Below are 24,980 nucleotides of genomic sequence, written 5' to 3' on the forward strand. Positions count from 1 at the left end.
CTCCACCCATCCACTCCTCCTATCCTCTCCTCCTGTCCACCCATCCACTCCTCCTATCCTCTCCTCCCTGTCCACCCATCCACTCCTCCTATCCTCTCCTCCCTGTCCACCCATCCACTCCTCCTATCCTCTCCTCCCTGTCCACCCATCCACTCCTCCTATCCTCTCCTCCCTCTCCACCCATCCACTCCTCCTATCCTCTCCTCCCTCTCCACCCATCCACTCCTCCTATCCTCTCCTCCTCTCCACCCATCCACTCCTCCCTATCCTCTCCTCCCTGTCCACCCATCCACTCCTCCTATCCTCTCCTCCCTGTCCACCCATCCACTCCTCCTATCCTCTCCTCCCTCTCCACCCATCCACTCCTCCTATCCTCTCCTCCCTCTCCACCCATCCACTCCTCCTATCCTCTCCTCCCTCTCCACCCATCCACTCCTCCTATCCTCTCCTCCCTGTCCACCCATCCACTCCTCCTATCCTCTCCTCCCTCTCCACCCATCCAATCCTCCTATCCTCTCCTCCCTCTCCACCCATCCACTCCTCCTATCCTCTCCTCCCTGTCCACCCATCCTCTCCTCCCTCTCCACCCATCCACTCCTCCTATCCTCTCCTCCCTGTCCACCCATCCACTCCTCCTATCCTCTCCTCCCTGTCCACCCATCCACTCCTCCTATCCTCTCCTCCCTGTCCACCCATCCACTCCTCCTATCCTCTCCTCCCTGTCCACCCATCCACTCCTCCTCTCCTCTCCTCCCTCTCCACCCATCCACTCCTCCTATCCTCTCCTCGCTGTCCACCCATCCACTCTTCCTATCCTCTCCTCGCTGTCCACCCATCCACTCCTCCTATCCTCTCCTCCCTCTCCACCCATCCACTCCTCCTATCCTCTCCTCCTGTCCACCCATCCACTCCTCCTATCCTCTCCTCCTGTCCACCCATCCACTCCTCCTATCCTCTCCTCCCTGTCCACCCATCCACTCCTCCTATCCTCTCCTCCCTCTCCACCCATCCACTCCTCCTATCCTCTCCTCCCTCTCCACCCATCCACTCCTCCTATCCTCTCCTCCCTCTCCACCCATCCACTCCTCCTATCCTCCTCCCTGTCCACCCATCCACTCCTCCTATCCTCTCCTCCCTCTCCACCCATCCACTCCTCCTATCCTCTCCTCCCTCTCCACCCATCCCTCCTCCTATCCTCTCCTCCCTGTCCACCCATCCTCTCCTCCCTCTCCACCCATCCACTCCTCCTATCCTCTCCTCCCTGTCCACCCATCCACTCCTCCTATCCTCTCCTCCCTGTCCACCCATCCACTCCTCCTATCCTCTCCTCCCTGTCCACCCATCCACTCCTCCTATCCTCTCCTCCCTGTCCACCCATCCACTCCTCCTCTCCTCTCCTCCCTCTCCACCCATCCACTCCTCCTATCCTCTCCTCGCTGTCCACCCATCCACTCTTCCTATCCTCTCCTCGCTGTCCACCCATCCATCCTCTCCTCCTATCCTCTCCTCCCTCCACCCATCCACTCCTCCTATCCTCTCCTCCTGTCCACCCATCCCTCCTCCTATCCTCTCCTCCTGTCCACCCATCCACTCCTCCTATCCTCTCTCCTGTCCACCCATCCTCCTCTCCACCCATCCACCCATCCTCCTATCCTCTCCTCCTGTCCACCCATCCACTCCTCCTATCCTCTCCTCCTGTCCACCCATCCACTCCTCCTATCCTCTCCTCCCTCTCCACCCATCCACTCCTCCTATCCTCTCCTCCTGTCCACCCATCCACTCCTCCTATCCTCTCCTCCCTCTCCACCCATCCACTCCTCCTATCCTCTCCTCCTGTCCACCCATCCACTCCTCCTATCCTCTCCTCCCTCTCCACCCATCCACTCCTCCTATCCTCTCCTCCCTGTCCACCCATCTCTCCTCCTCCTCTCTGTTTAAAAATAGATTTGTGTCTGATCCTGAAACCAAACTGTTTCCATGGTTGCCAGATTACTAAGATTCCTGTCTCTTTAACGACTATGCACGGCTGGAGGAGAGGGAGAGTTGGAGAGATGTTGAGGGTGAGGGAGATGGAGGAGGTTAGAGAGACAAGGGGAGAAAGAGATGGGGAGAGAGAAGCGAAGAAAAAGGGAGACCGTATGCATTCTTTCATGCTGGAGTTGTGAGGAAGAAGAGAGGGAACATGGATAGTCGGAAGTGTAGCAGTGAAATAGCCATTACCTAGAAATACACACAGAAATAAGTCGTTAGTGATTGTCCCTTCATGGTTGTCCATTCTCATTGCTCTCTCTGGTTCTAATGTGGTCCTGCGTAGCCTAGTGGTTAGAGCATTGGACTAGTAACCGAACGGTTGCAAGATCGAATCCCCGAGCTGACAAGATACAAAATCTGCTGTTCTGCCCCTGAACAAGGCAGTTAACCCACTGTTCCTAGGCTGTCATTGAAAATAAGAATTTGTTCTTAACTGACTTGCCTAGTTAAATACATTTAAAAAAAACTCCCATAGCTCTATTGGTTGGGATGGCTTATCCAGTGTCCTTGGAATGTGTACAGTATTGACCTTTTTTCCCCTCAGTGCATCATCGTTCTCCTGACACACACACACACACAGACCCTTTGCTCTTCCTGCCCCAACCCAGTGGGAATACACAGCTCAGAATGGCTCCTGTTTAATGCTGACCCAGCAGACTATGTGTCCGTCCCATCGGTTTCAAACACACACACACACACACACACACATAAACAAGCATGCTCCTCGCTTTCCAATTCCTCCTCCACTCAAGGCTAGCAACTTTATCATAGCAATCATGATATACTGCATTCCTGCCTGCCCCTCTTTCTATCTCTCTCTCTTTCCCTCCCTCTCCCCCCTCTCTCTCATTGTCGCTTGTTGTCTCTCTCTTTCCCTCCCTCTCCCTCTCTCCCCCCCTCTCTCTCATTGTCTCTTGTTGTCTCTCTCTTTCCCTCCCTCTCCCTCTCTCCCTGCAGCTCTCACTGTTAAGTGTGGAGATGTGTGTGACAAATGGTGTTTAGTGCTCAGCAGTAATCCCCATTGTGTTCTAATGTGCCCTGAGTAGGTGTAATTGATAGTGACTGAGTGGTTTTGTGCAGGGCAGGTAGTGATTAAGAAGCAGGGCTTCTATGGGCTCTGCTGTATTTGCACACGCACAGAATTGGAATTGATTTAATCTCGAAAACACAACATGCACCTCCGTCCTAGTGAATGAAGTACATACATACAGTACCAGTATACGTATGTATGTGTGTGTGTGTGTGGTTGTGCAAACTCAGGGTTTTCTCTAGCGAGCTCACCTCCTGAGCCCCATGAATCTAGTCTCCATGGAAACAAGGGGGGCGGGGGAGGGAGTATCTGGTGTTGACTTCCTGACACCTTCTGCCACCCCAGACACCAGCCATCAGCAACTTTGTGTGTGTGTGCATTAGAATCCACTTCTATCTCCGCTTACAGTCTCAGATCAGGCTTTACAGTATTACTGATGGTAACACAAACGCCTGTCTGTTGTTTTAACCTTGAAAGCACTTGCTGATCTACTGCCAAAGCGCAGTAACAAGGCTGTAACACAACAAAATGTGCAATAAGTCAAAGGATATGAATACTTTCTGAAGGCACTGTATGAACTACACATTGACAAATCCAGCCCAAAGCGGGAGGTTTTAAAAAAAGACTTAGTTGCCAACGTCCCGGAGCATGTCTTTAATTATGAATCCCATTCACAAGCCATTATAACATCAAAGAGGGCGTTAGATTCATTTTGTAGTTAATGTCATTTTAGTTTTACCCTTTGATCAGGCTCAGCTTTAGTATTAGTGTTAAGGCTGTGGTGTGTGTGTGTTCAGCAGGGATCATTCCGTCTTCCCCACTGTCACTGTTGTCTCAGTCTCAGACCCAGCCCATAATCTAGTTATTCCCAGAAGGTTCTGAGATGGCAGAGTGGCAGACAGGTGTTCCTCTATGACATCATCAGTGGCTCCACGCCGCCGTTTCAGGCGGATGTCATCTGTATTATTTATAGACCCTCACAACACATGAGCTCACACACTGGGACTGCTCTGCTGGCCACACGCTAGGGATGGCCACACGCTAGGGCTGGCCACACGCTAGGGCTGGCCACATGCTAGGGCTGGCCACACACTGGGACTGGCCACACGCTAGGGCTGGCCACACACTGGGACTGCTCTGCTGGCCACACGCTAGGGCTGGCCACACGCTAGGGCTGGCCACACACTGGGACTGGCCACACGCTAGGGCTGGCCACATGCTAGGGCTGGCCACACGCTAGGGCTGGCCACACACTGGGACTGCTCTGCTGGCCACACGCTAGGGCTGGCCACCTGCTAGGGCTGGCCACACGCTAGGGCTGGCCACACGCTAGGGCTGGCCACACACTGGGACTGGCCACACGCTAGGGCTGGCCACACGCTAGGGCTGGCCACACGCTAGGGCTGGCCACCTGCTAGGGCTGGCCACACGCTAGGGCTGGCCACACGCTAGGGCTGGCCACCTGCTAGGGCTGGCCACACGCTAGGGCTGGCCACACGCTAGGGCTGGCCACCTGCTAGGGCTGGCCACACGCTAGGGCTGGCCACACGCTAGGGCTGGCCACACACTGGGACTGGCCACACGCTAGGGCTGGCCACACGCTAGGGCTGGCCACACGCTAGGGCTGGCCACACGCTAGGGCTGGCCACACACACGGTTATGGATGTATTTTTATTTTTACGAACAGCTGACTGAAGTCAGCTAGGCATTCGTGCAGTTGAGTCCGTTTCTGTGGTTAAATTGACTCTTAACAAGGTGATGAAACTTAGTTGCTCCTTGCTGAAACAAGAAACTAGCAAATGAGTCTTCGGATACCTAGGCAACATCCAACATCAATGCAGCACCAGCACACATAGAAATATAATACATTGTCATTTCTATCAGTCTATTTCTATGGCAACACAAACAGGAGCGAAGGAGATGATCATTATCATTTTTTGCTATTTTAATGTTTTTTTGCCGTCTGTAGACTGCGGTCATATGGCTGATCAATTACTGTCATCCAAAATTCTAAGTGTATAAGGTTCAGTTTAGGCATTAACTCTGAATGGTAAGGGTTAAGGTTTGGGATCGGCTTAAAACCAAAATCTTAAAGACAACTTTCTATCTCTAGATTCAAACTTGCAACCTTTGGAATCAGAGGCCTACTTGAAGGTAACAGCACACAGTGTTGCGCCTAGTGGCTGTTTTTCCACATCATCTCCGGACGTTCTCAGACATGGATGGATGTCGAATACTGACTTGTATCACGGATGACCTGGCTACACACACACACACACACACACACACACACACACACACACACAGATATGCACTCACAGTCACACACACTGCGTGCCTGGCTCAGGGTTGGTACAGTACCTGGCTGCATCACTCTGGCTGGCAGAGTTGAGGAAGTATGACTCATGAAGTGAGAGATCCTCCTGTACCAAGGCCAGTGATGGAAGGAGGAGGAGGGGGAGGGGACAGCAGAGTAGAGCAGAGTCTAACAATGGCACTTAGGGCTGTAGAGTGTAACAGCACAGAGCCTCTGTACCAGCACAGAACAGCCTGCACATTCTTCACCGTTGAGAGGCGCAGTGATCTAAGACACTTCATCTCAGTGCAAGAGGCATCACTGCAGTACCTGGTTCGAATCCAGGCTGCATCACATCCGGCCGTGATTGGGAGTCCCATAGGGCGGCGCACAATTGGCCCAGCATCGTCTGGGTTTGGCCTGGGTAGGCCGTCATTGTAAATAAGAATTTGATCTTAACTGACTTGCCTATTTAAATAAAAAGAAAGAAAGAAAGAAAAATAGTTAACCCTGGCTAAAATAACCCCAGGCCTAGGCCACAACACATACTCGTATGCTAACACACATGCACACACACACACACACCCATGATTGCCGTCATGTTTCTGACGTCCATTTGGCCTCCTGATTTGGGTCAATTGTGATTTTCTCCTATGCTAAGTTTGATTTGATTTGAAGAGTTAGGGCCCGATATGAAAGGGTTAAATGTAGTGGCTTCTCACAACGCTGTGACATGGGCTCAGAAAGCACATCACAGATAAAGCCAAACATATACAGTCACCTCCAAAGCTATTGGATGAAGATTTGCTAAAAATACTGTATTAAAATAAATAATAAGTATACTGAGCAATATTATATGCTCAAATAATTGTGAAAATGATATTGTTTACAATTTTTACAATTACAATTTCTCAGAGAACGATATTTTGTTTAACAAGTAATGAAAACAATTCTCAAGAATATAGGTGTCCAAATTATTGGCATCCTTAAAGAGTCTTATGAATAAAATCAAAGAAAATAAAATATTTTCCTGTTTTATTGGGGAATAAAAATGTGGTAACACGCATGTACAGTGCCTTGCGAAAGTATTCGGCCCCCTTGAACTTTGCGACCTTTTGCCACATTTCAGGCTTCAAACATAAAGATATAAAACTGTATTTTTTTGTGAAGAATCAACAACAAGTGGGACACAATCATGAAGTGGAACGACATTTATTGGATATTTCAAACTTTTTTAACAAATCAAAAACTGAAAAATTTGGCGTGCACAATTATTCAGCCCCCTTAAGTTAATACTTTGTAGCGCCACCTTTTGCTGCGATTACAGCTGTAAGTCGCTTGGGGTATGTCTCTATCAGTTTTGCACATCGAGAGACTGAAAATTTTTCCCATTCCTCCTTGCAAAACAGCTCGAGCTGAGTGAGGTTGGATGGAGAGCATTTGTGAACAGCAGTTTTCAGTTCTTTCCACAGATTCTCGATTGGATTCAGGTCTGGACTTTGACTTGGCCATTCTAACACCTGGGTATGTTTATTTTTGAACCATTCCATTGTAGATTTTGCTTTATGTTTTGGATCATTGTCTTGTTGGAAGACAAATCTCCGTCCCAGTCTCAGGTCTTTTGCAGACTCCATCAGGTTTTCTTCCAGAATGGTCCTGTATTTGGCTCCATCCATCTTCCCATCAATTTTAACCATCTTCCCAGTCCCTGCTGAAGAAAAGCAGGCCCAAACCATGATGCTGCCACCACCATGTTTGACAGTGGGGATGGTGTGTTCAGGGTGATGAACTGTGTTGCTTTTACGCCAAACATAACGTTTTGCATTGTTGCCAAAAGGTTCAATTTTGGTTTCATCTGACCAGAGCACCTTCATCCACATGTTTGGTGTGTCTCCCAGGTGGCTCGTGGCAAACTTTAAATGACACTTTTTATGGATATCTTTAAGAAATGGCTTTCTTCTTGCCACTCTTCCATAATGGTCAGATTTGTGCAATATACGACTGATTGTTGTCCTATGGACAGAGTCTCCCACCTCAGCTGTAGATCTCTGCAGTTCATCCAGAGTGATCATTGGCCTCTTGGCTGCATCTCTGATCAGTCTTCTCCTTGTATGAGCTGAAAGTTTAGGGGGACGGCCAGGTCTTGGTAGATTTGCAGTGGTCTGATACTCCTTCCATTTCAATATTATCGCTTGCACAGTGCTCCTTGGGATGTTTAAAGCTTGGGGAATCTTTTTGTATCCAAATCCGGCTTTAAACTTCTTCACAACAGTATCTCGGACCTGCCTGGTGTGTTCCTTGTTCTTCATGATGCTCTCTGCGCTTTTAACGGACCTCTGAGACTATCACAGTGCAGGTGCATTTATACGGAGACTTGATTACACACAGGTGGATTGTATTTATCATCATTAGTCATTTAGGTCAACATTGGATCATTCAGAGATCCTCACTGAACTTCTGGAGAGAGTTTGCTGCACTGAAAGTAAAGGGGCTGAATAATTTTGCACGCCCAATTTTTCAGTTTTTGATTTGTTAAAAAAGTTTGAAATATCCAATAAATGTCGTTCCACTTCATGATTGTGTCCCACTTGTTGTTGATTCTTCACAAAAAAATACAGTTTTATATCTTTATGTTTGAAGCCTGAAATGTGTCAAAAGGTCGCAAAGTTCGAGGGGGCCAAATACTTTCGCAAGGCACTGTAAGTGCATTTGTCATCCGTCACCATGGGGAAAAGCAAATAACTAACAAAAGAAAAGAGACAAATGGTTGTTGACCTTCATAAATCAGTAAACCTGGTAAACTTGCTTGGTAGAGGACACAAATGTATCTTGCACATATTGAGGAAGATGGTTTTGGAGCAGTGGTGACCCATCATTCAGGGTAAGTGAGGCAGAGCCCCACCTCTTTTGAGACACACTTTTTGAGCTATTTTTTGGCATGTTATTTTGGCATTAATATGTGTCACATATTAGTTTGCAAACAATGTAAAAAAAAGAATAGTAATTGAGTAAATAACTCCGCATACAAACATGCAGGTGTTTCAGCCTAGCTCAGTGCTTTCTGTGGTGGTGGGGCAGCCAGTGAAAAATACAGCGGGGTTGGTAATGTTTTCTAGTTGCGTCATGATTGGCTCAGTGTTCTGTCACTCATGGGGACACTTCATCACCTCCAATTCTAAGGGTAGAGCTAAAATATTCAAGTGCCTTGGGTGCTGCCATAGAGTTACATTAGAAGTGCCCATCCAAGAAGGCCCAAGGCCGTTGGCAACAATTAAAATTACGTCAAGTCACGTTATATCTACAGTAACTTTGATTGGACTGATCATGTCAACATCATACTTTCAAAATCTTAGCTAGCAAGCTAGACCAGCAGTCACCATCATGAATCAAGTCAACAATCTACTGGCAAATCCTTTTTAATCCTTGTCATATGAAGATAAATTATAGATGAAATGTATCAGTGCTCATCGGCCAGTAGAAAAAGCAATCACTAGCCTGCTATTCAGTGGAGTGGTTGTGTGGTCCCATGTCTGGTTGCTCTGACTGGGAAAATACATTTTGAATGGTCATCCCACTCGGAATTGTAAGTCGGGAACTTGGGCCTCTTTCTAGAACTACGACCTGAAGATCACTGACGTCATCATGATTCAACCTTGTTTTTTTCCCGAGTTACCAGTTGTCTTGAAAACACTATAAATCCAAAGAATGGCAGACTTTGATGACAAAATTTGCCCATGAAGGACCGCCGCGCCACCTTCCTGTTCAAGTGAGCACAGCACAACAACATGAGTCCAAAAATGTGTTGAATGCTGCTGCATAAATGATGTAATATGCCAGGGAGATATGTATAATGTAACTAAGAAAGGAATACTACGTTTGTGTTGTGTAGTAAGCTGTTAGTAGCCCATGTGCCTCACCCTAATAATTTGGTCTATTTTCCCCTTTTAATTTCATCTACTGTTCTGACTTGGTGGTGCACATGTAGCCTATAATGTGTTTTAGAGAAATGTAATCTTTGAATATTGTAAGAGCTTTCATTGTCTGCTTATATGCCCCATTTATTTATCCTACGGTTCTGACTTGGTGTACAGGGAGAACACGGTAAGAATGGCCCACGTTCTGAATTCTATTGCTGTACATTTTAAAACTACTGAACAAATAGTTATATTGACTGCGTCCGTCCTAGCTCGCTCATTAATTTCTTAATCAAAATGATGGATTGCCTCTTATCCACTTGTTGTCCCCTTATGCCATAGTTTGTACAACTCAATTATCTTTAAAAAACACATTTGTTTAAGCAAGTCAGCCATATCAGCTTTGTTTTTTTTAAAGCCAGTAAATGAGGCTGAATGAACTGTTTCTCTGCCAGACAAGGCTCCTCTGATAGCCAGGTGTAGCAGTGGTAAGGTGTTGGGACTGTTGTTGGCACTGCTGTTGAGACAGCTTTATGTAGGCTCTAACTACATAACGTTTGTCACCGTTATAGTGCAATTCATGTATTGTTTACTGTTGTGTTGTGTAGTGGCTTTGTTGGCATGCATTAGCCAAAAACGAGGTTGCCTCTGCAAGGAGGCTAAAACTTGGCCGCAAGTGGATCTACCAACAAGACAATGAACCCAAGCACACATCAAAATCCACAAAGAAATGGTTCAATTACCATAAAATCAATGTTTTGCAATGGCCATCTCAGTCATCTCAATCTTCAGACTTGAACCACATTAAAAACCTGTGGTTTGAATTGAAGAGAGCAGTCCATAAGCGCAGACCGAAGGATATCAAGGATCTGGAAATATTATGTAATGAGGAATGGTCTAAGATCCCTCCCAATGTTTTCTCCAATATCATAAAACATTTTAGAAAAAGTCTCGGGGCTGTAATCCTCGCAGGGGGAGGGTGCACAAAGTATTGAAAATGGGTGCTGATAATTTTTACACTTATCTTTTTCAGAAAAAAATATTACTTTTAAACATCAGTTACTCTGAGAAATTGTAGTATAAAATAATATAATTTTAATAAAAATTGCATTCAATGTAGCTCAGTATTTGTATTATTTATTTTCTACAGTCTTTTTTGCTTTATCAAGGGAGTCGATCATTTTGGAGGTGATTGTACGCACATACACACATTGCTCTTTAAATGTGGCACTGTGCTAATCCAACCCGTGCTGTGATGGTCGTGTGTGCGTGCGTGGGTGTGTGCGTGACTATCACTGGGCAGTGGATGATTTATTTATAAAATGTGATTTTTCATTCTGAAGCTTTCCGGCCTTGTAACCCAAGCTCACATGCTCAAGTGCTCTCTCTCTCCCCTCTCTCTCTCTCTCTCTCTCTCTCTCTCTCTCTCTCTCTCTCTCTCTCTCACTTTCTCTTGCTTTCGCTCTCTCTCGCTCTCTCTTTCTCTCTCACACTCTCTCTCTTTCTCTCTCTCTCACACTCTTTCTCTCTCTCTCTCTCTCTCTCTCTCTCACTTTCCCTTGCTTTCGCTCTCTCGCTCTCTCTTTCTCTTTCTCTCACACTCTCTCTCTCGTTAGAAAAATATAGACATTTCAAGTGTTATATTATCAGCTATGTACAGTGTTTTAGCAATGTGCAAATAGTTGTAGTACAAATAAATAAATAAACAGATACATATTGGTGGTATTTACAATGTTATTTGTGATCCACTGGTTTCTCTTTTGTCACGGCAACGGGCCATCCATCTTGCTTCTCTCTCTCGATGCCATGGTCCAACTGTTGGTACCATTAAACCAGAAAGGGACAGCTTCTTTGGGTTAAGGGTAGCAACAGTCTAGTTGTAGAGAAGGTGATGATGTCACTGCTGTACTAAGGTAGTTCTGTGTGTATGTGTACATATGTGGTGTGTGCCATGACCAGCAATGTATTTTAGGAATCTCTTTAAACAGTCGGTAAACAGAATGTCATAGTTATGATTCATGTTCCATGCTGCTCACACCGTCAGACACACTCGCACACGTGTGCGTGCGCACACACACACATACAGGACTAAGATCGAATCCTACTACACCGGCTCTGATGCTTGTCGGATGTGGCTTGCAAACTATTACAGACTACAAAGGGAAACCCAGACTTGAGCTGCCCAGATGAGCTAAATGCCTTTTATGCTCACTTTGAGGCAAGCAGAGGACACACCGTACAACTGGCGCCCGTGTCAGCGTGCATGTGCCTGCCCGCCACAGGAGTCGCTAGAGTGTGATGGGACAAGGACATCCCGGCCGGCCAAACCCTCCCCTAACCCGGGCGACGCTGGGCCAATTGTGCGTTGCCTCATGGGTCTCCCGGTCGAGGCCAGCTGTGACACAGCTCGGGATCGAACCTGACTCTGTAGTGATGCCTCAAGCATTAGACCGCTGCGACACAGAGGTCAGAAAACTGACAGTGTGGTGCCAGGACAACAACCTCTCCCTCAACGTGAACAAGACAAAGGAGTTGATCGTGGACTATAGGAAAAGGAGGGCCGAACACGCCCCCATTCACATTGACGGGGATGTAGTGGAGTTGGTCAAGAGTTTCAAGTCCCTTGGTGTTCACATCACCAACAAACTATCATGGTCCAAACACACCAAGACGCTCGTGAAGACGGCACGACAAAACCTTTTCCCCCTCAGGAGACTGAAAATATTTGGCATGAGTCCCTAGATTCTTAAAAAGTTCTACAGCTGCACCATCGAGAGCATCCTGGTTGCATCACTGCCTGGTATGACAACGGCTCCGCATCTGACCGTAAGGCGCCTAAAGAGGGTAGTGCGTACGGCCAGGTACACCACTGGGGCCAAGCTTGCTGCCATCCAGGACCTATATACTAGATGGTGGTAGAGGAAGGCCCAAACGATTGTCAAAGACACCAGTGATCCAAGTCATAGGCTGATCTCTCTGCTTCCGCACGGCAAGCGGTACCGGAACGCCTTAACAGCTTCTACCCCAAAGTCGTACGACTACTGAACTATTCATCAAATGGCCACCGGATTATTTACATTGACCCCCCTTTGTTTTTACAGTGCTGCTACTCTGTTTATTATCCATGCATAGTCCCTTTACCTCTACTTACATGTACCTCGACTAACCTGTACCCCCGCACATTGACTCCATACCGGTACCCCCTGTATATAGCCTCGTTATTGTTCTTTTATTGTGTTACTTTTTTATTAAATGTTTTACTTTAGTTTATTTAGTCAAAATTATCTTAACTCTATTTCTTAAACTGCATTGTTGGTTAAGGGCTTGTAAGTTAGCATTTAGTAGGGTTTGTATGTGACAAATACAATATGATTTGAAATTTGATTTGACACTGTCAGTAGCAACTTGCCCCGTCCGTCCACCTTAAGATCTGTCTGTCTCAGCCATCTATGTCCTGTGTTTGAAGGGAAATCCACCTGTCACTTAAAGCTCACTGGATTAATGACTTTCAATTTACTCCTGCGACTCATTCATGCTCTTGCTTGTGCCTGTAGTTTTTTCCCGATAACGCTACGACCAAGAACATGTTGATAATGATATCTAAAGCACACCCCAGTAATTGCTGAAATGGAGTAAATGGAGTACATTGTCTGTCCGTTCATTCTATAAGAACGGTAAAAGCTTCGTCTGGGATTTAATGCACCGTCTCGACACATCACAAGAAAGACAAGAAAGATAACTTTATTTTGATGGGTGTTCATTTTTTGTGGATTTTTTTTTAAAGTTAACATTTTATACAGTGTTTACAAATGAGATGAGCTGAAATTAATGCAACTTCTGAAAATGAACACTGGGATTATAGTGATATTAGTGACTTGAACCCGATCTAACATCTCTGGTGTCACGGCTGGCTGAAGGACTGGACCAAGGTGCAGCATGGTAAGCGTACATTTGAACTTTATTTTAAAATGACGCCGACAAAACAAAGAACAAAAACCCAACAATGAAGCTTTGGGCTCTGTGCCCTGAACAACTACAAAGCTAACTTCCCACAAAACAGGTGGGGGAAAAGGGTACCTAAGTATGGTTCTTAATCAGAGACAACGATAGACAGCTGTCCCTGATTGGGAACCGTACCAGGCCAAGACATAGAAATACAAAACATAGATAAAAGGACATAGAATGCCCACCCTAGTCACACCCTGGCCTAACCAAAATAGGGAATAAAAAGCCTCTCTATGGCCAGGGCGTGACACCTGAAGAGACCTGAAAATAGCTGTGCAGCAACACTCCCCGTCCAACCTGACAGAGCTTGAAAGGATCTGCAGAGAAGAATGGGAGAAACTCCCCAAATACAGGTTTGCCAAGCTTATAGCGTCACACCCAAGAAGACTCATTTTTTTTGTTTTTATTTTGTAATACATTTGCTAAAATATCAGAAAAACTATTTTTGCTTTGTCATTATGGGGTATTGTGTGTAGATTGATGAGGGGGAAAAACAATTTAATCAATTTTAGGATAAGGCTGTAACGTAACAAGATGTGGAAAAAGTCGAGTCTGAATACTTTCTGAAGGCACTGTAAAATGACTTCTTACCTTTTTGTAGTTAATGAATCCAACGTGAAATGTGATAACTATAGTATCCCTAACTGGCATTGAACAACTTAATCCATTGTTCTCTAATTAAACATCTCTCTCCCTATCTACTGAATTGTGCTTGTAATTTCAGTACGCTACAGCTATGCTCCAGAGGGGAGGGGCCGTAGCCTACACATGCACATACACTGGCTTAGATTTTCAGCTTTCAGGCAGACACTGGGGATTGTGGGATTGTAAAAAAAAAATGCCTGGAACGTAAAATAACATTATTAACCAGTTTCCATGCTTTTAAAATAACATTTATGTTCTGGAACAGTATAGATCATTTTCATTCCCTGTTCTGATTCTGTTCCTTGAAAAAGGTTTTCGGTTCTGTTCCCGGTTTCAACCCCTGGTATGTATCAGTGGAGGCTGTTGAGGGGAGGATGGCTCATAATAATCGTGGTAATGGCTGGAATAGGTGGAATGCCATTCCATTCGTGCCCTTCCAGCCATTACCACGAGCCCGTTCTCCCCAATTAAGGTGACACCAACCTGTATAGATAGGTGTAATCTAAAGCCGAACGTGTTTATTTTTAATCCGAGGGTATCCAGCTATTGACACGCTTGTTGAATTATGCAAGAGAAAATGACAACAACAGTAATTCATGAGGCAGATGAGTTCAGGTAGGGTAAACAGAGCAAGTGTTTGGTGGTTGCAGCCGTTATGTTAATGTATTCATATATGCAAATACTTATGGTTTATTTATGCAAATGAGGCACACGTAATTGTCTTTGTTTTAACACAATATATATATTAAATACCTGACACAATAATGAAGTGATGGATGAGAAGAGAGGAGGGGTGAAAGACGGGGCTGTCTGACGCCTCACTCGCAGGTGCCACGCGAGGTTCCTGTCATGCCTCTTTCACTGCAGCCACAAGCGCACGCATCCACGCACGCACGCACACACAGACACACACACAGGGTGTAGAGTTTCACCATGCCACTGCGACGCTGCACTCGGTGCCCTGTGAAGGGTAAAAGTAGCGCCCCTGACCTCCTATACACACATCTATCTCTCCCCTTCGTAATTCCTTCCCCTCCTCCTCTCTCCTCTCCCCCTATTCCCAGTGCCAGTGAGAGCTGGTGTGAAGCCATTGCTATACCCTACAGTCCTGTCCCAAGACCTGTACTACACGATGTGTACCACAGCCATCTTAGAATGCAGGAGTTGACCTTTCCACATGTACATCTTAGTCCACATGCAGGACTGTGTGTGTTCATGTGTGTGTGTGTCTGTTAGCTCAAACCATATTATGTTGTGTTTTAAAATGGCTACTCAGAGAGGGCATGTTCAGCTGAGATAAACTCCAGCTATGCTTAGAGAAACAGCATAGAGAGAGAGAGCGAGACAGAGAGGGGGGAGGGAGAGCAGGAGAGAGAGGGGGAAGGCCAAGGAGGGTTAGTTAGTAGGAGAGGTATGGAGATGGAAAGAGTAAGAGCGGAAGACAGTGCAGAAAAGGGAGAGGCTGATGGAGAGTTGAGAGATTTTTCCTCCTGTTAATTCTCTGCTGCTAAGTCTGTCTGTCTGTCTGGCTGGCTGGCTGGCTGGCTGGCTGGCTGGCTGTCTATCTTTCTGTCTGTGTCTGTCTCTGACCAACTGCATCGGTGAAAGCTAGAGTGGAACCCCTGCTAAAAAGGTTTCTGTTCCAATATTGTTAAATGGATCCTTCCTCTCTTCCTTCCCTCTGTCCTTCCATGTTAAGAATGAGTACCATCTGTTGGCACTAGGTGTCTCTGTCTCCTTACTAATGTGACCAGCAGGCAGCAGGCTGGCTGCAATCACTCTGTCCCAGTGGAGAGGAGATGACCACTGCTGGACTGACCTGAACCTCTCTATTTACCTGGACAACCGTTCCACAGTCACTAGACGGCCATGTTGGATCTCGATATCATCCGAATGAATGAACTGGCATGGAGTGCATTGAGTGCAAGGACTGGTTCTTCTTTGGCTGTGCACAGTTTCACATATAATTTGTACCTTATATCAGAGTTAGTTTGGTTCCTTGGCAGTCATAACAGTTATTCTGAGATTTTGAGGTGTGCTTTTTCACAGTCCATCACAGGCCTCTCGCTGTCTCACTCACTCTTTCACAGTCACTCTCTTTTCTTCTCTAAATCTCACGTTATCTTTCCTGCTGTTGCTCTCTCTCTCTCTAACCATGTTCGTCTTGCTGTGTGTTGAGTTCCTCTCTTTTGTTTCCTTGACAACCAGGTCCAAGCAGGGCCCAGACAGACAGACAGGCCGAACGCCTGCAGTAGGCTGTCTTGAGGCAGCAGGAATACAACAGGCTGCGTGTTCAGCTTGATGTTTGAGTTCTCATCTCTCACTATCTCACACACATCGACGGGGCTTTAGTGGAGTGGGTCAAAAGCTTCCACATCACCAAGGACTTATGATGGTCCACACACACTAACACAGTCGTGAAAAGGGCACGACAATGCCTCTTCTTCCTCAGGAGGCTGAAAGATTTGGCATGGGCCCTCAGATCCACAAAAGGTTATACAGCTGCACCATTGTGAGCATCTTGATTGGCTGCATCACCTCTTGGTATGGCAACTGCTTGGCATCCGACTGTAAGGCGCTACAGAGCGCTGCAGTTCATCCAAAGTGATCATGGGCCTCTTGGCTGCATCTCTGATCAGTCTTCTCCTTGTATGAGCTGAAAGTTTAGAGGGACGGCCAGGTCTTGGTAGATTTGCAGTGGTCTGATACTCCTTCCATTTCAATATTATTGCTTGCACAGTGCTCCTTGGGATGTTTAAAGCTTGGGAAATCTTTTTGTATCCAAATCCGGCTTTAAACTTCTTCACAACAGTATCTCGGACCTGCCTGGTGTGTTCCTTGTTCTTCATGATGCTCTCTGCGCTTTTAACGGACCTCTGAGACTATCACAGTGCAGGTGCATTTATACGGAGACTTGATTACACACAGGTGGATTGTATTTATCATCATTAGTCATTTAGGTCAACATTGGATCATTCAGAGATCCTCACTGAACTTCTGGAGAGAGTTTGCTGCACTGAAAGTAAAGGGGCTGAATAATTTTGCACGCCCAATTTTTCAGTTTTTGATTTGTTAAAAAAGTTTGAAATATCCAATAAATGTCGTTCCACTTCATGATTGTGTCCCACTTGTTGTTGATTCTTCACAAAAAAATACAGTTTTATATCTTTATGTTTGAAGCCTGAAATGTGGCAAAAGGTCGCAAAGTTCAAGGGGGCCGAATACTTTCGCAAGGCACTGTATGTACATATCTACCTCAATTACCTCATACCCCTGCTCATCGACTCAGTACTGGTACCAGGTTATCGTTACTCATTGTGCATTTATTCCTCATGTTATTATTTTTCAATATTTTTCTCTCTCCTTCTCATCCTCCTCTTCTCTCCTCTACATCCCTCCATTTTCTCCTCTTCTCCCCACTCTCTCTAGGGCTGTTTTTTGAGCTGTGTGTGAACACACACAAACGTGTGTGTTTGTCTGTGTGTCTGTCAAAGCAGCCAGGCAGCTGTGGAATTAGTGTGTGAACGCAGAAGCCAAACATAGAACGGGGCGCCAATCATCTCCCTGCCTCTCTCTCTCTCTCTCTCTCTCTTTGTCTCTCCCTGCCTCTCTCTCTCTCTCTTTGTCTCTCCCTGCCTCTCTCTCTCTCTTTGTCTCTCCCTGCCTCTCTCTCTCTCTTTGTCTCTCCCTGCCTCTCTCTCTCTTTGTCTCTCCCTGCCTCTCTCTCTCTTTGTCTCTCCCTGTCTCCTGCCTCTCTCTCTCTCTTTGTCTCTCCCTGCCTCTCTCTCTCTCTCTTTGTCTCTCCCTGCCTCTCTCTCTCTCTCTTTGTCTCTCCCTGCCTCTCTCTCTCTCTCTTTGTCTCTCCCTGCCTCTCTCTCTCTCTTTGTCTCTCCCTGCCTCTCTCTCTCTCTCTCTTTGTCTCTCCCTGCCTCTCTCTCTCTCTCTCTTTGTCTCTCCCTGCCTCTCTCTCTCTCTCTCTTTGTCTCTCCCTGCCTCTCTCTCTCTCTTTGTCTCTCCCTGCTCTCTCTCTCTCTTTGTCTCTCCCTGCCTCTCTCTCTCTTTGTCTCTCCCTGCCTCTCTCTCTCTCTTTGTCTCTCCCTGCCTCTCTCTCTCTCTCTTTGTCTCTCCCTGCCTCTCTCTCTCTCTCTTTGTCTCTCCCTGCCTCTCTCTCTCTCTCTTTGTCTCTCCCTGCCTCTCTCTCTCTCTTTGTCTCTCCCTGCCTCTCTCTCTCGCTCTTTGTCTCTCCCTGCCTCTCTCTCTCTCTCTCTTTGTCTCTCTCCTCTTTGTCTCTCCCTGCCTCTCTCTCTTGGTCTCTCCCTGCCTCTCTCTCTCGCTCTTTGTCTCTCCCTGCCTCTCTGTTTCGCTCTTTGTCTCTCCCTGCCTCTCTCTCGCTCTTTGTCTCTCCCTGCCTCTCTCTCTCGCTCTTTCTCTCCCTGCCTCTCTCTCGCTCTTTGTCTCTTCCTGCCTCTCTCTCTCGCTCTTTGTCTCTCCCTGCCTCTCTGTCTCGCTCTTTGTCTCTCCCTGCCTCTCTGTCTCGCTCTTTGTCTCTCCCTGCCTCTCTCTCTCGCTCTTTGTCTCTCCCTGCCTCTCTCTCTCTCGCTCTTTGTCTCTCCCTGCCTCTCTCTCTCTCGCTCTTTGTCTCTCCCTGCCTCTCTCTCTCTCGCTCTTTGTCTCTCCCTGTCTCTCTCTCTCGCTCTTTGTCTCTCCCTACCTCTCTCTCTCTCGCCCTTTGTCTCTCCCTACCTCTCTCTCTCTCGCTCTTTGTCTCTCCCTGCCTCTCTCTCTCGATCCCTGTAAGACTTATGGACCATATGTAATCAAACACTCACACACTGATTTTATATGTTCTTGCTCTAAAAGATATGCAAGCATTTGTCTTTTCATTTTCTGTCTTGGTATCTACACACACGGTACAGTATAGTCAATGACAGGTGTGCAGAGTGGGGTGTGTGTCGGATCAGTTATATAAGAAGACCGATTGTCAACATCACCCCGCATCAGCTCCACTAATCTGCCCCCTCCAGACTCAGCACCACCTTTTTATGTGTTTTTAGGTCCTGAACCCACCTCCATTTATAGATATATGAGAGAGAGGGAATGTATGTCAGAGAGAGAAAGAGAATGTATGTCAGAGAGAGAAAGAGAATGTGTGTTAGAGAGAGAGAAAGTAATATTTTGTGCTGATAAAACCATTGGTGAGGAGTTGGGTTGGTAGTCTGTCAGTTGTGAATACAAAAGGCTGATCTTGCAGTAGGATTGGAAACTAAAATGGGTCACCAGTGACTCAGACAGCCTAATAGATTGAGGTAATTATCTGATTAATTACTAAACAAGTGGCATTGTTTCTTTAAGCTAGGTGATGCCAGTGAACATGCACACTTCTGTTCTAACCATCCATTCAACAGTAAAGCCAGGTTCTAACCCATGCAGGGTCGGACTGGCCACCTGGCATTTCGGGTAAATGCCAGGTGGGCAGGTCAATTTTTAGCCCAGAGAACGAGAGAGTGTGTTTGTGAACGGGTGGCCACACAGCCCCTCGGCAGTCCTCTAAGTCCAACCCTGTCCAGTCAGCTGACCACTCACTACACACCTCTCCTCATATCTCCCTCCCTTCCTCCCTCTCTCTCGCTATTCCTGTTGTATCACAACAACCCATATTTAGTGCAGCCCTGCCTCAACCATGCACCCCCCCTCCCTCCCTCTCTCTGCTGTAGCCCATGCTGTAAGCTGTAGTTGTAGCAGCATAGTACAGTAGTGTAGCTCTGTCGTTTGTCCCAGCAGAGTAGACAGACCAGTAGAGGAACCTCCTTTATTCCAACCAGGCTCACTGTCACACAACAGGGATTTAGGAGCACATGAGACGCGAGCCCTCTCTCTCTATCTCTCTGGGATTGGTTGGTCTGGTTTGGGATTTGATATGATATTCCGTCATGAATCCAACAGTGAAGATCCATCTTCAGAATGGGATCCACTTTAACACCTACATGTACCAGGTAGGGATCCACTTTAACACCTACATGTACCAGGTAGGGATCCACTTTAACACCTACATGTACCAGGTAGGGATCCACTTTAACACCTACATGTACCAGGTAGGGATCCACTTTAACACCTACATGTACCAGGTAGAGATCCACTTTAACACCTACATGTACCAGGTATGGATCCACTTTAACACCTGCATGTACCAGGTAGGGATCCACTTTAACACCTACATGTACCAGGAAGGAATCTAACCACATGGATCAGTTTTGGGACCACTAGAAACCACATAACTGTGTGTATGGCATGGATTATGGTGTGTGGATGTACGCGCATCGCGTGTGGCTCAGTTGGTAGAGCACGACGTTTGCAACACCAGGGTTGTTAGTTTGATTCCCACGGGGGACCAGTATGAAAATGTATGAACTCACTACTGTAAGTCACTCTGGATAAGAGTGTCTGCTAAATGACAAAAATGTTTTAAAAAATGTATGCCTCTGAGTCTGGTAAAGCACATGTCTGTGTTCATCACTACAGCTCAAATATCACTCAAGTCCACCCCCTTCCCCTGTTCACCTCCCTGCCCAGCCTCTCCCCTCTCACGCATGTTGTTTTCAGGTCAATGGAAAATGTTTTCAGATCAATAGTGTGAAGTGAATTCAGAACATGAGGTATACAATATTTACTGAAAAGTTTTTGGCTTTTGAGGCACTAAGACAGGAGGCGTAGCAGACAGCTTCTCTCCCAGGGAAACATTTTGATTTGCCGCTGTGGCTGCATGCCATTCTGCAGCATTCAAAGAGAAATGGAGAGAGAAAGAAAAGTTTGGTAACTTTAGGGGAGTTGGCACTTTTTTGTATGAACAGAGAGAGAGAGGGGTGAGAGAGAAAGGGAGGGGGAGAGAGAGAGCATAAGCGCGAGAGGTGGGAGGGAGAGAGAGAGCATAAAACAGAGAGAAAGAGGGGTGAGAGAGGAGGGGGAGAGAGAGAGAGAGAGAGAGAGACATAAGCGCGAGAGGTGGGATGGAGAGAGACAGAGAGAGAAGAGCGAGAGGGGGGAGAAAAGGAGAAAGAGAGAAGAACAAGAGGAGGGAGAGAGTGATAGAGAAGAGCAAGAGGGAGGAGGGAGAGAAGGAGAGAGAGAGATTGAAAATGGAAATTGATAAGAGCGAGAATGCTGTCACACAGACTGTCCCTGCATCTGTTTGAAATTCTTAAAGTATTAGAAGCAGGCTTTTATGCAGTGTCTTGCTCAGCACTTATATATTATGACAATGTGACTTTTAAGCATATCATCTTTGGCACATAATTGTCATGCATCCGTAAGGCCTCCCTTACCATGAGATGTGTATAAATCATCTCTCTATTCACACCTGTCAGTGCATCAGATAAAGGAGCTTGTATTGTTCTTAACACCTAGCCGAAGCAGCCGGCTCTTCCCCCAGACACACACTCATTCTAACACCTCACTTTAGATCAAGCTTTCTTAATCCCCCTTCAAGTGTGTACTTCAGTTCCCACACAGCTGTCTGAACCAGGCATATTTATCTGTCTCTGTCTAGCTTCCGTCCATACAGTGTCTCGCTCTCTGACTGTCCTCTCCTCTCTGCCTGTCAATAGGATTGCCTGGTATTTTCAGACTCCGTTTTTTCTCAGTCTCACAGGAGTGACGGTAGCTTTTCTGTGGTGCTGTTGTTACAGTGCAGTATGCTTCAGTTAATGCCTGTTGTGTCACTCTCAAGTGTGCTGCTGTTATTGGCCTTTTAGTCTCATTTGTTTGAGTCATGATGCTCATGCTGAATGTTCATTCATCATTTCACTGAGCCTGACTGTCTGGGCCGTGAAGCATCATCACAAGCTGTGTGTTCACTGAGGACTGTTGTTATTCAGTCTTTCATACAGTGAAGAAACACTTGAAGCAGAGTTCTGCATTCACTTTATACAGACATTCCTACTGTCAGTTCTTCTCACATGGTTCTTCTCTTCTCTAATTCTACTCCCAGAGCTGTAGAGTCAGTAGTTGTGGTCTGTGATATGAGTATTATCGTGTCAGTAATCATTGTGTCTGAGGAGCTGAGGAGTGCTTGCAGTTAGCTTCCCCTGTGAGGGAGGCCCATGGAGCTGGCACACTAGGAGAGAGCCACCATGCTGTGTGTGTGTGTGTGTGTGTGTGTGTGTGTGTGTGTGTGTGTGTGTGTGTGTGTGTGTGTGTGTGTGTTTTATGCTATCTCAGACACTTCCAACTTGCCTAATGATGTGTTGTCATGGCGACATATGTGTGCAGGCAGACGCTGCAGTTGACGATTAGTCACAGCCAATCAAAAACCAAAGCCAGGGCAAGGTTCTTTGTGTGTGTGAAGGGCTGGCACAATTACTGTATAACCGTGTAACCGACGGTTACGAATGAAGACCGTCATGAAAATAAAATAACTGTCATAACCGTTTTTGGAAGGAACAAGTGACTGAAGATGGGGCAGCCTGGCATTCGTGGGGTTGAGTCCGTTACTGCGGTGACATGGACTCTTAACAATGTGATGGAACTTTGTTGTTCCTTGCTGAAACAAACAAGGTGTTGTAGCAAAGGAGTCTTCAGTTGCCTTGGCAACACCCCCCACAATTCAGCAGCATACATAGAAATAAAATGAATAGAACAGGCTTGGAACCTCTAACCCTGGCAATTTCTACAGCAGCACATGCAGTCAGGAGTGGAGAGAGGAGTAAATGTGCTTTTGGCTGGCAAATTACCGTCATACAAAATTCCATGACCGTCACAGCCGCGTGTGTGTGTGTGTGTGTGTGTGCGTGTGCGTGCGTGCGTGTGCGTGCGTGCATTTGTGTGTGTATGTATTTTCCATCACAGAGGACTTCTATGGCATGTTACAAAATATCTGGAGGAGACATCCTTGTGCTTTTTTTCCGCGGCCCCAGAAAAACGACAATCTATGTTTCTTAAAAAATAGGCCTATGTTTTCACTGTTTGGTCTATAATATGTTCTCAAAGAGCCTTGTAGACAAGGAGTCATACCACGCCTGTCGTTCAGAAGTACTAAACATATTACATACCTGGATGCTTGATTAAAGGCAATCTGTTTCTTATACATGATGTGCCTGATTGATCATTATCAACCTCTCCCTCTCACTCCCTCTTCCTCTCCCTCTTCCTCTCTCTCTCCCCCCTCTCCCTCTCGCTCCCTCTTCCTCTCCCATCTCGCTCTCTCTCTCTTTTTCTCTCTCTGCAGTGGTAGACTTTCTCAGCCCTGATATCTGACTCTCCTTAAGGAAGCAGTCGTTCGGGGCTCCCCATCGTTTTCTCTCCTCCTGTCATCCTTCCTCTATCCCTTTATTCTCTGCTCATTTCAACATAAGGGCTCTATTTGAACAAATCTAGTATCTAAGTGCTGTTGGTAGTGCTATAGGTCCAGGGGTGTGTCAGAAATAATATGAGCGCAATAGCTGGCGGTAGTGTGAAAGGCCTGGGTTTTGATGAATTAACAAGTTGTAGGTGTGATGAGGGTTTGGCCACTCACTGGCCAATCAATGCGTCCCATGGCTTAATACTGCATGCATTTGTCTCAACCTCTGTAGTTAATTTACGGTCTTTGCGTTGTCATCAATTCGACTGCGGGAATAGAATATACTCATCCTAGTCCATTGTGGATTGATACTACAGTTTATTAAATGTTATAGGCTACAGTAACGAGTGACTGCAACAGTACAACAACAAAAATACATCCACTGTTTGTTCAATATGTTTGGAGTGTTGACAGTCAACATTGTGGTAATTGTCTTCAACGAGTATAGGCCTTTATGCATCGCACTTCTCAACAACACCAAAAAATACTAGGTGCCCTCCTGTAAATTGTATGTGAGGGGCACTTTGTCAATAAGCAAGATATAGCCCAGGCCTACTGTTGATATGGCGTTATAGAAATGAACATTTTGAATAGCCTACAGTATGTTTGGAGGAGCGCGACTTTGGTAACCAGAGAAGTTGGCTCTTTGGAGACGGGGATGGATATACAGGGCCTTCGGAAACTATTCAGACCCCTTGACTTTTCCCACATTTTGTTACCTTACGGCCTTATTCTAAAATGGATTACATAGTTTTTTCCCCTCATCAATCTACACACAATACCCCATAATGACAAAGCAAAAACTGTCTTTTAGACATTTTTGCTCATTTATTACAAATAAAAAACTGAAATATCAGTACTTTGTTGAAGCAACTTTGGCAGCGATTACACCATTGGGTCTTCTTGGGTATGACGCTACAAGAAAATAGTCAAAATAAAGAAAAACCCTTGAATGACTAGGTGTGTCCAAACTTATGACTGATACTATATACACAGATTATATATATACATATATACACAATTTACAAGTCAAAAAATTGATGTAGCAACTACAAACAATGATAAGCAGCTTAAACTTCTTGAATTCCACCCTTACATGGTTAAAATAGACATTGAGATTTGTGAACAGCCATCCACAACAACCACAATCTGTAAGGCTCAAATATCTAAATGAGAGAGCAGCAGTGTGATTCACATCAATGCACTATGTAGATATCAATAATAAGTGATATCCGTATCACTGTAGACTACACCACTGCTGTCATCCTTACCTCCAAGTGTTTATTCAAGTTGGATAATCTTTGGATGCCGACAGCAGTCGTACCATTGGAAGACAAAGCTTGGACTGTAGCCTAAAAAAGACTGTTCCTGCTCTTTTCCCGCGATCCATCAAACACATTTAGTGTGTCATCATAGTGGTCTCTGTCTTGTGGTCAGACACGCTCAGGTGGAACAAACTTAAACTTGCGCCTTTTTTCAATGCTGATTTGAATGTCATTGAGAAAACAGTGTCAAAGATTTGTTTTCCGTAACATTCTTTCTGAATTTAAAAGTTATCCTCTAAGTAATCTAGTTTTTCAAAAGTATCTGTAATCTGATTACAATATTTTAGCTGGTAACGTAACGGATTACAGTGACCATATTTTTGTAATCCCTTACATTTAATATGTTACTCCCCAACCCTGATCATGATAGTCTATAAATTGCACATATAGGCTGTGACTT

At 45.9% G+C, this 24,980-nt stretch overlaps 1 protein-coding gene across 10 annotated transcripts in view; it reads left to right on the forward strand.

Moving 5' to 3' along the window:
- ppfia4 (PTPRF interacting protein alpha 4) overlaps positions 1 to 24,980 on the forward strand; it is a 130,757-nt gene that overhangs the window by 52,802 nt on the left and 52,975 nt on the right. Inside the window, exon 1 of one of the 10 annotated variants that reach the window (XM_065000872.1) lies at positions 19,654 to 19,914. The exons of the other annotated variants lie outside the window; for them this stretch is intronic. Coding sequence (XP_064856944.1) covers positions 19,852 to 19,914 — 63 coding nt within the window. The 5' untranslated portion in view covers positions 19,654 to 19,851. Of the gene's footprint in view, positions 1 to 19,653; positions 19,915 to 24,980 lie in introns of those variants that run through there. 10 annotated transcript variants of the gene reach the window in all.

This window comes from Oncorhynchus nerka, linkage group LG2, assembly GCF_034236695.1.
Source record: "Oncorhynchus nerka isolate Pitt River linkage group LG2, Oner_Uvic_2.0, whole genome shotgun sequence".
Taxonomy (NCBI): Eukaryota; Metazoa; Chordata; class Actinopteri; order Salmoniformes; family Salmonidae; genus Oncorhynchus; species Oncorhynchus nerka.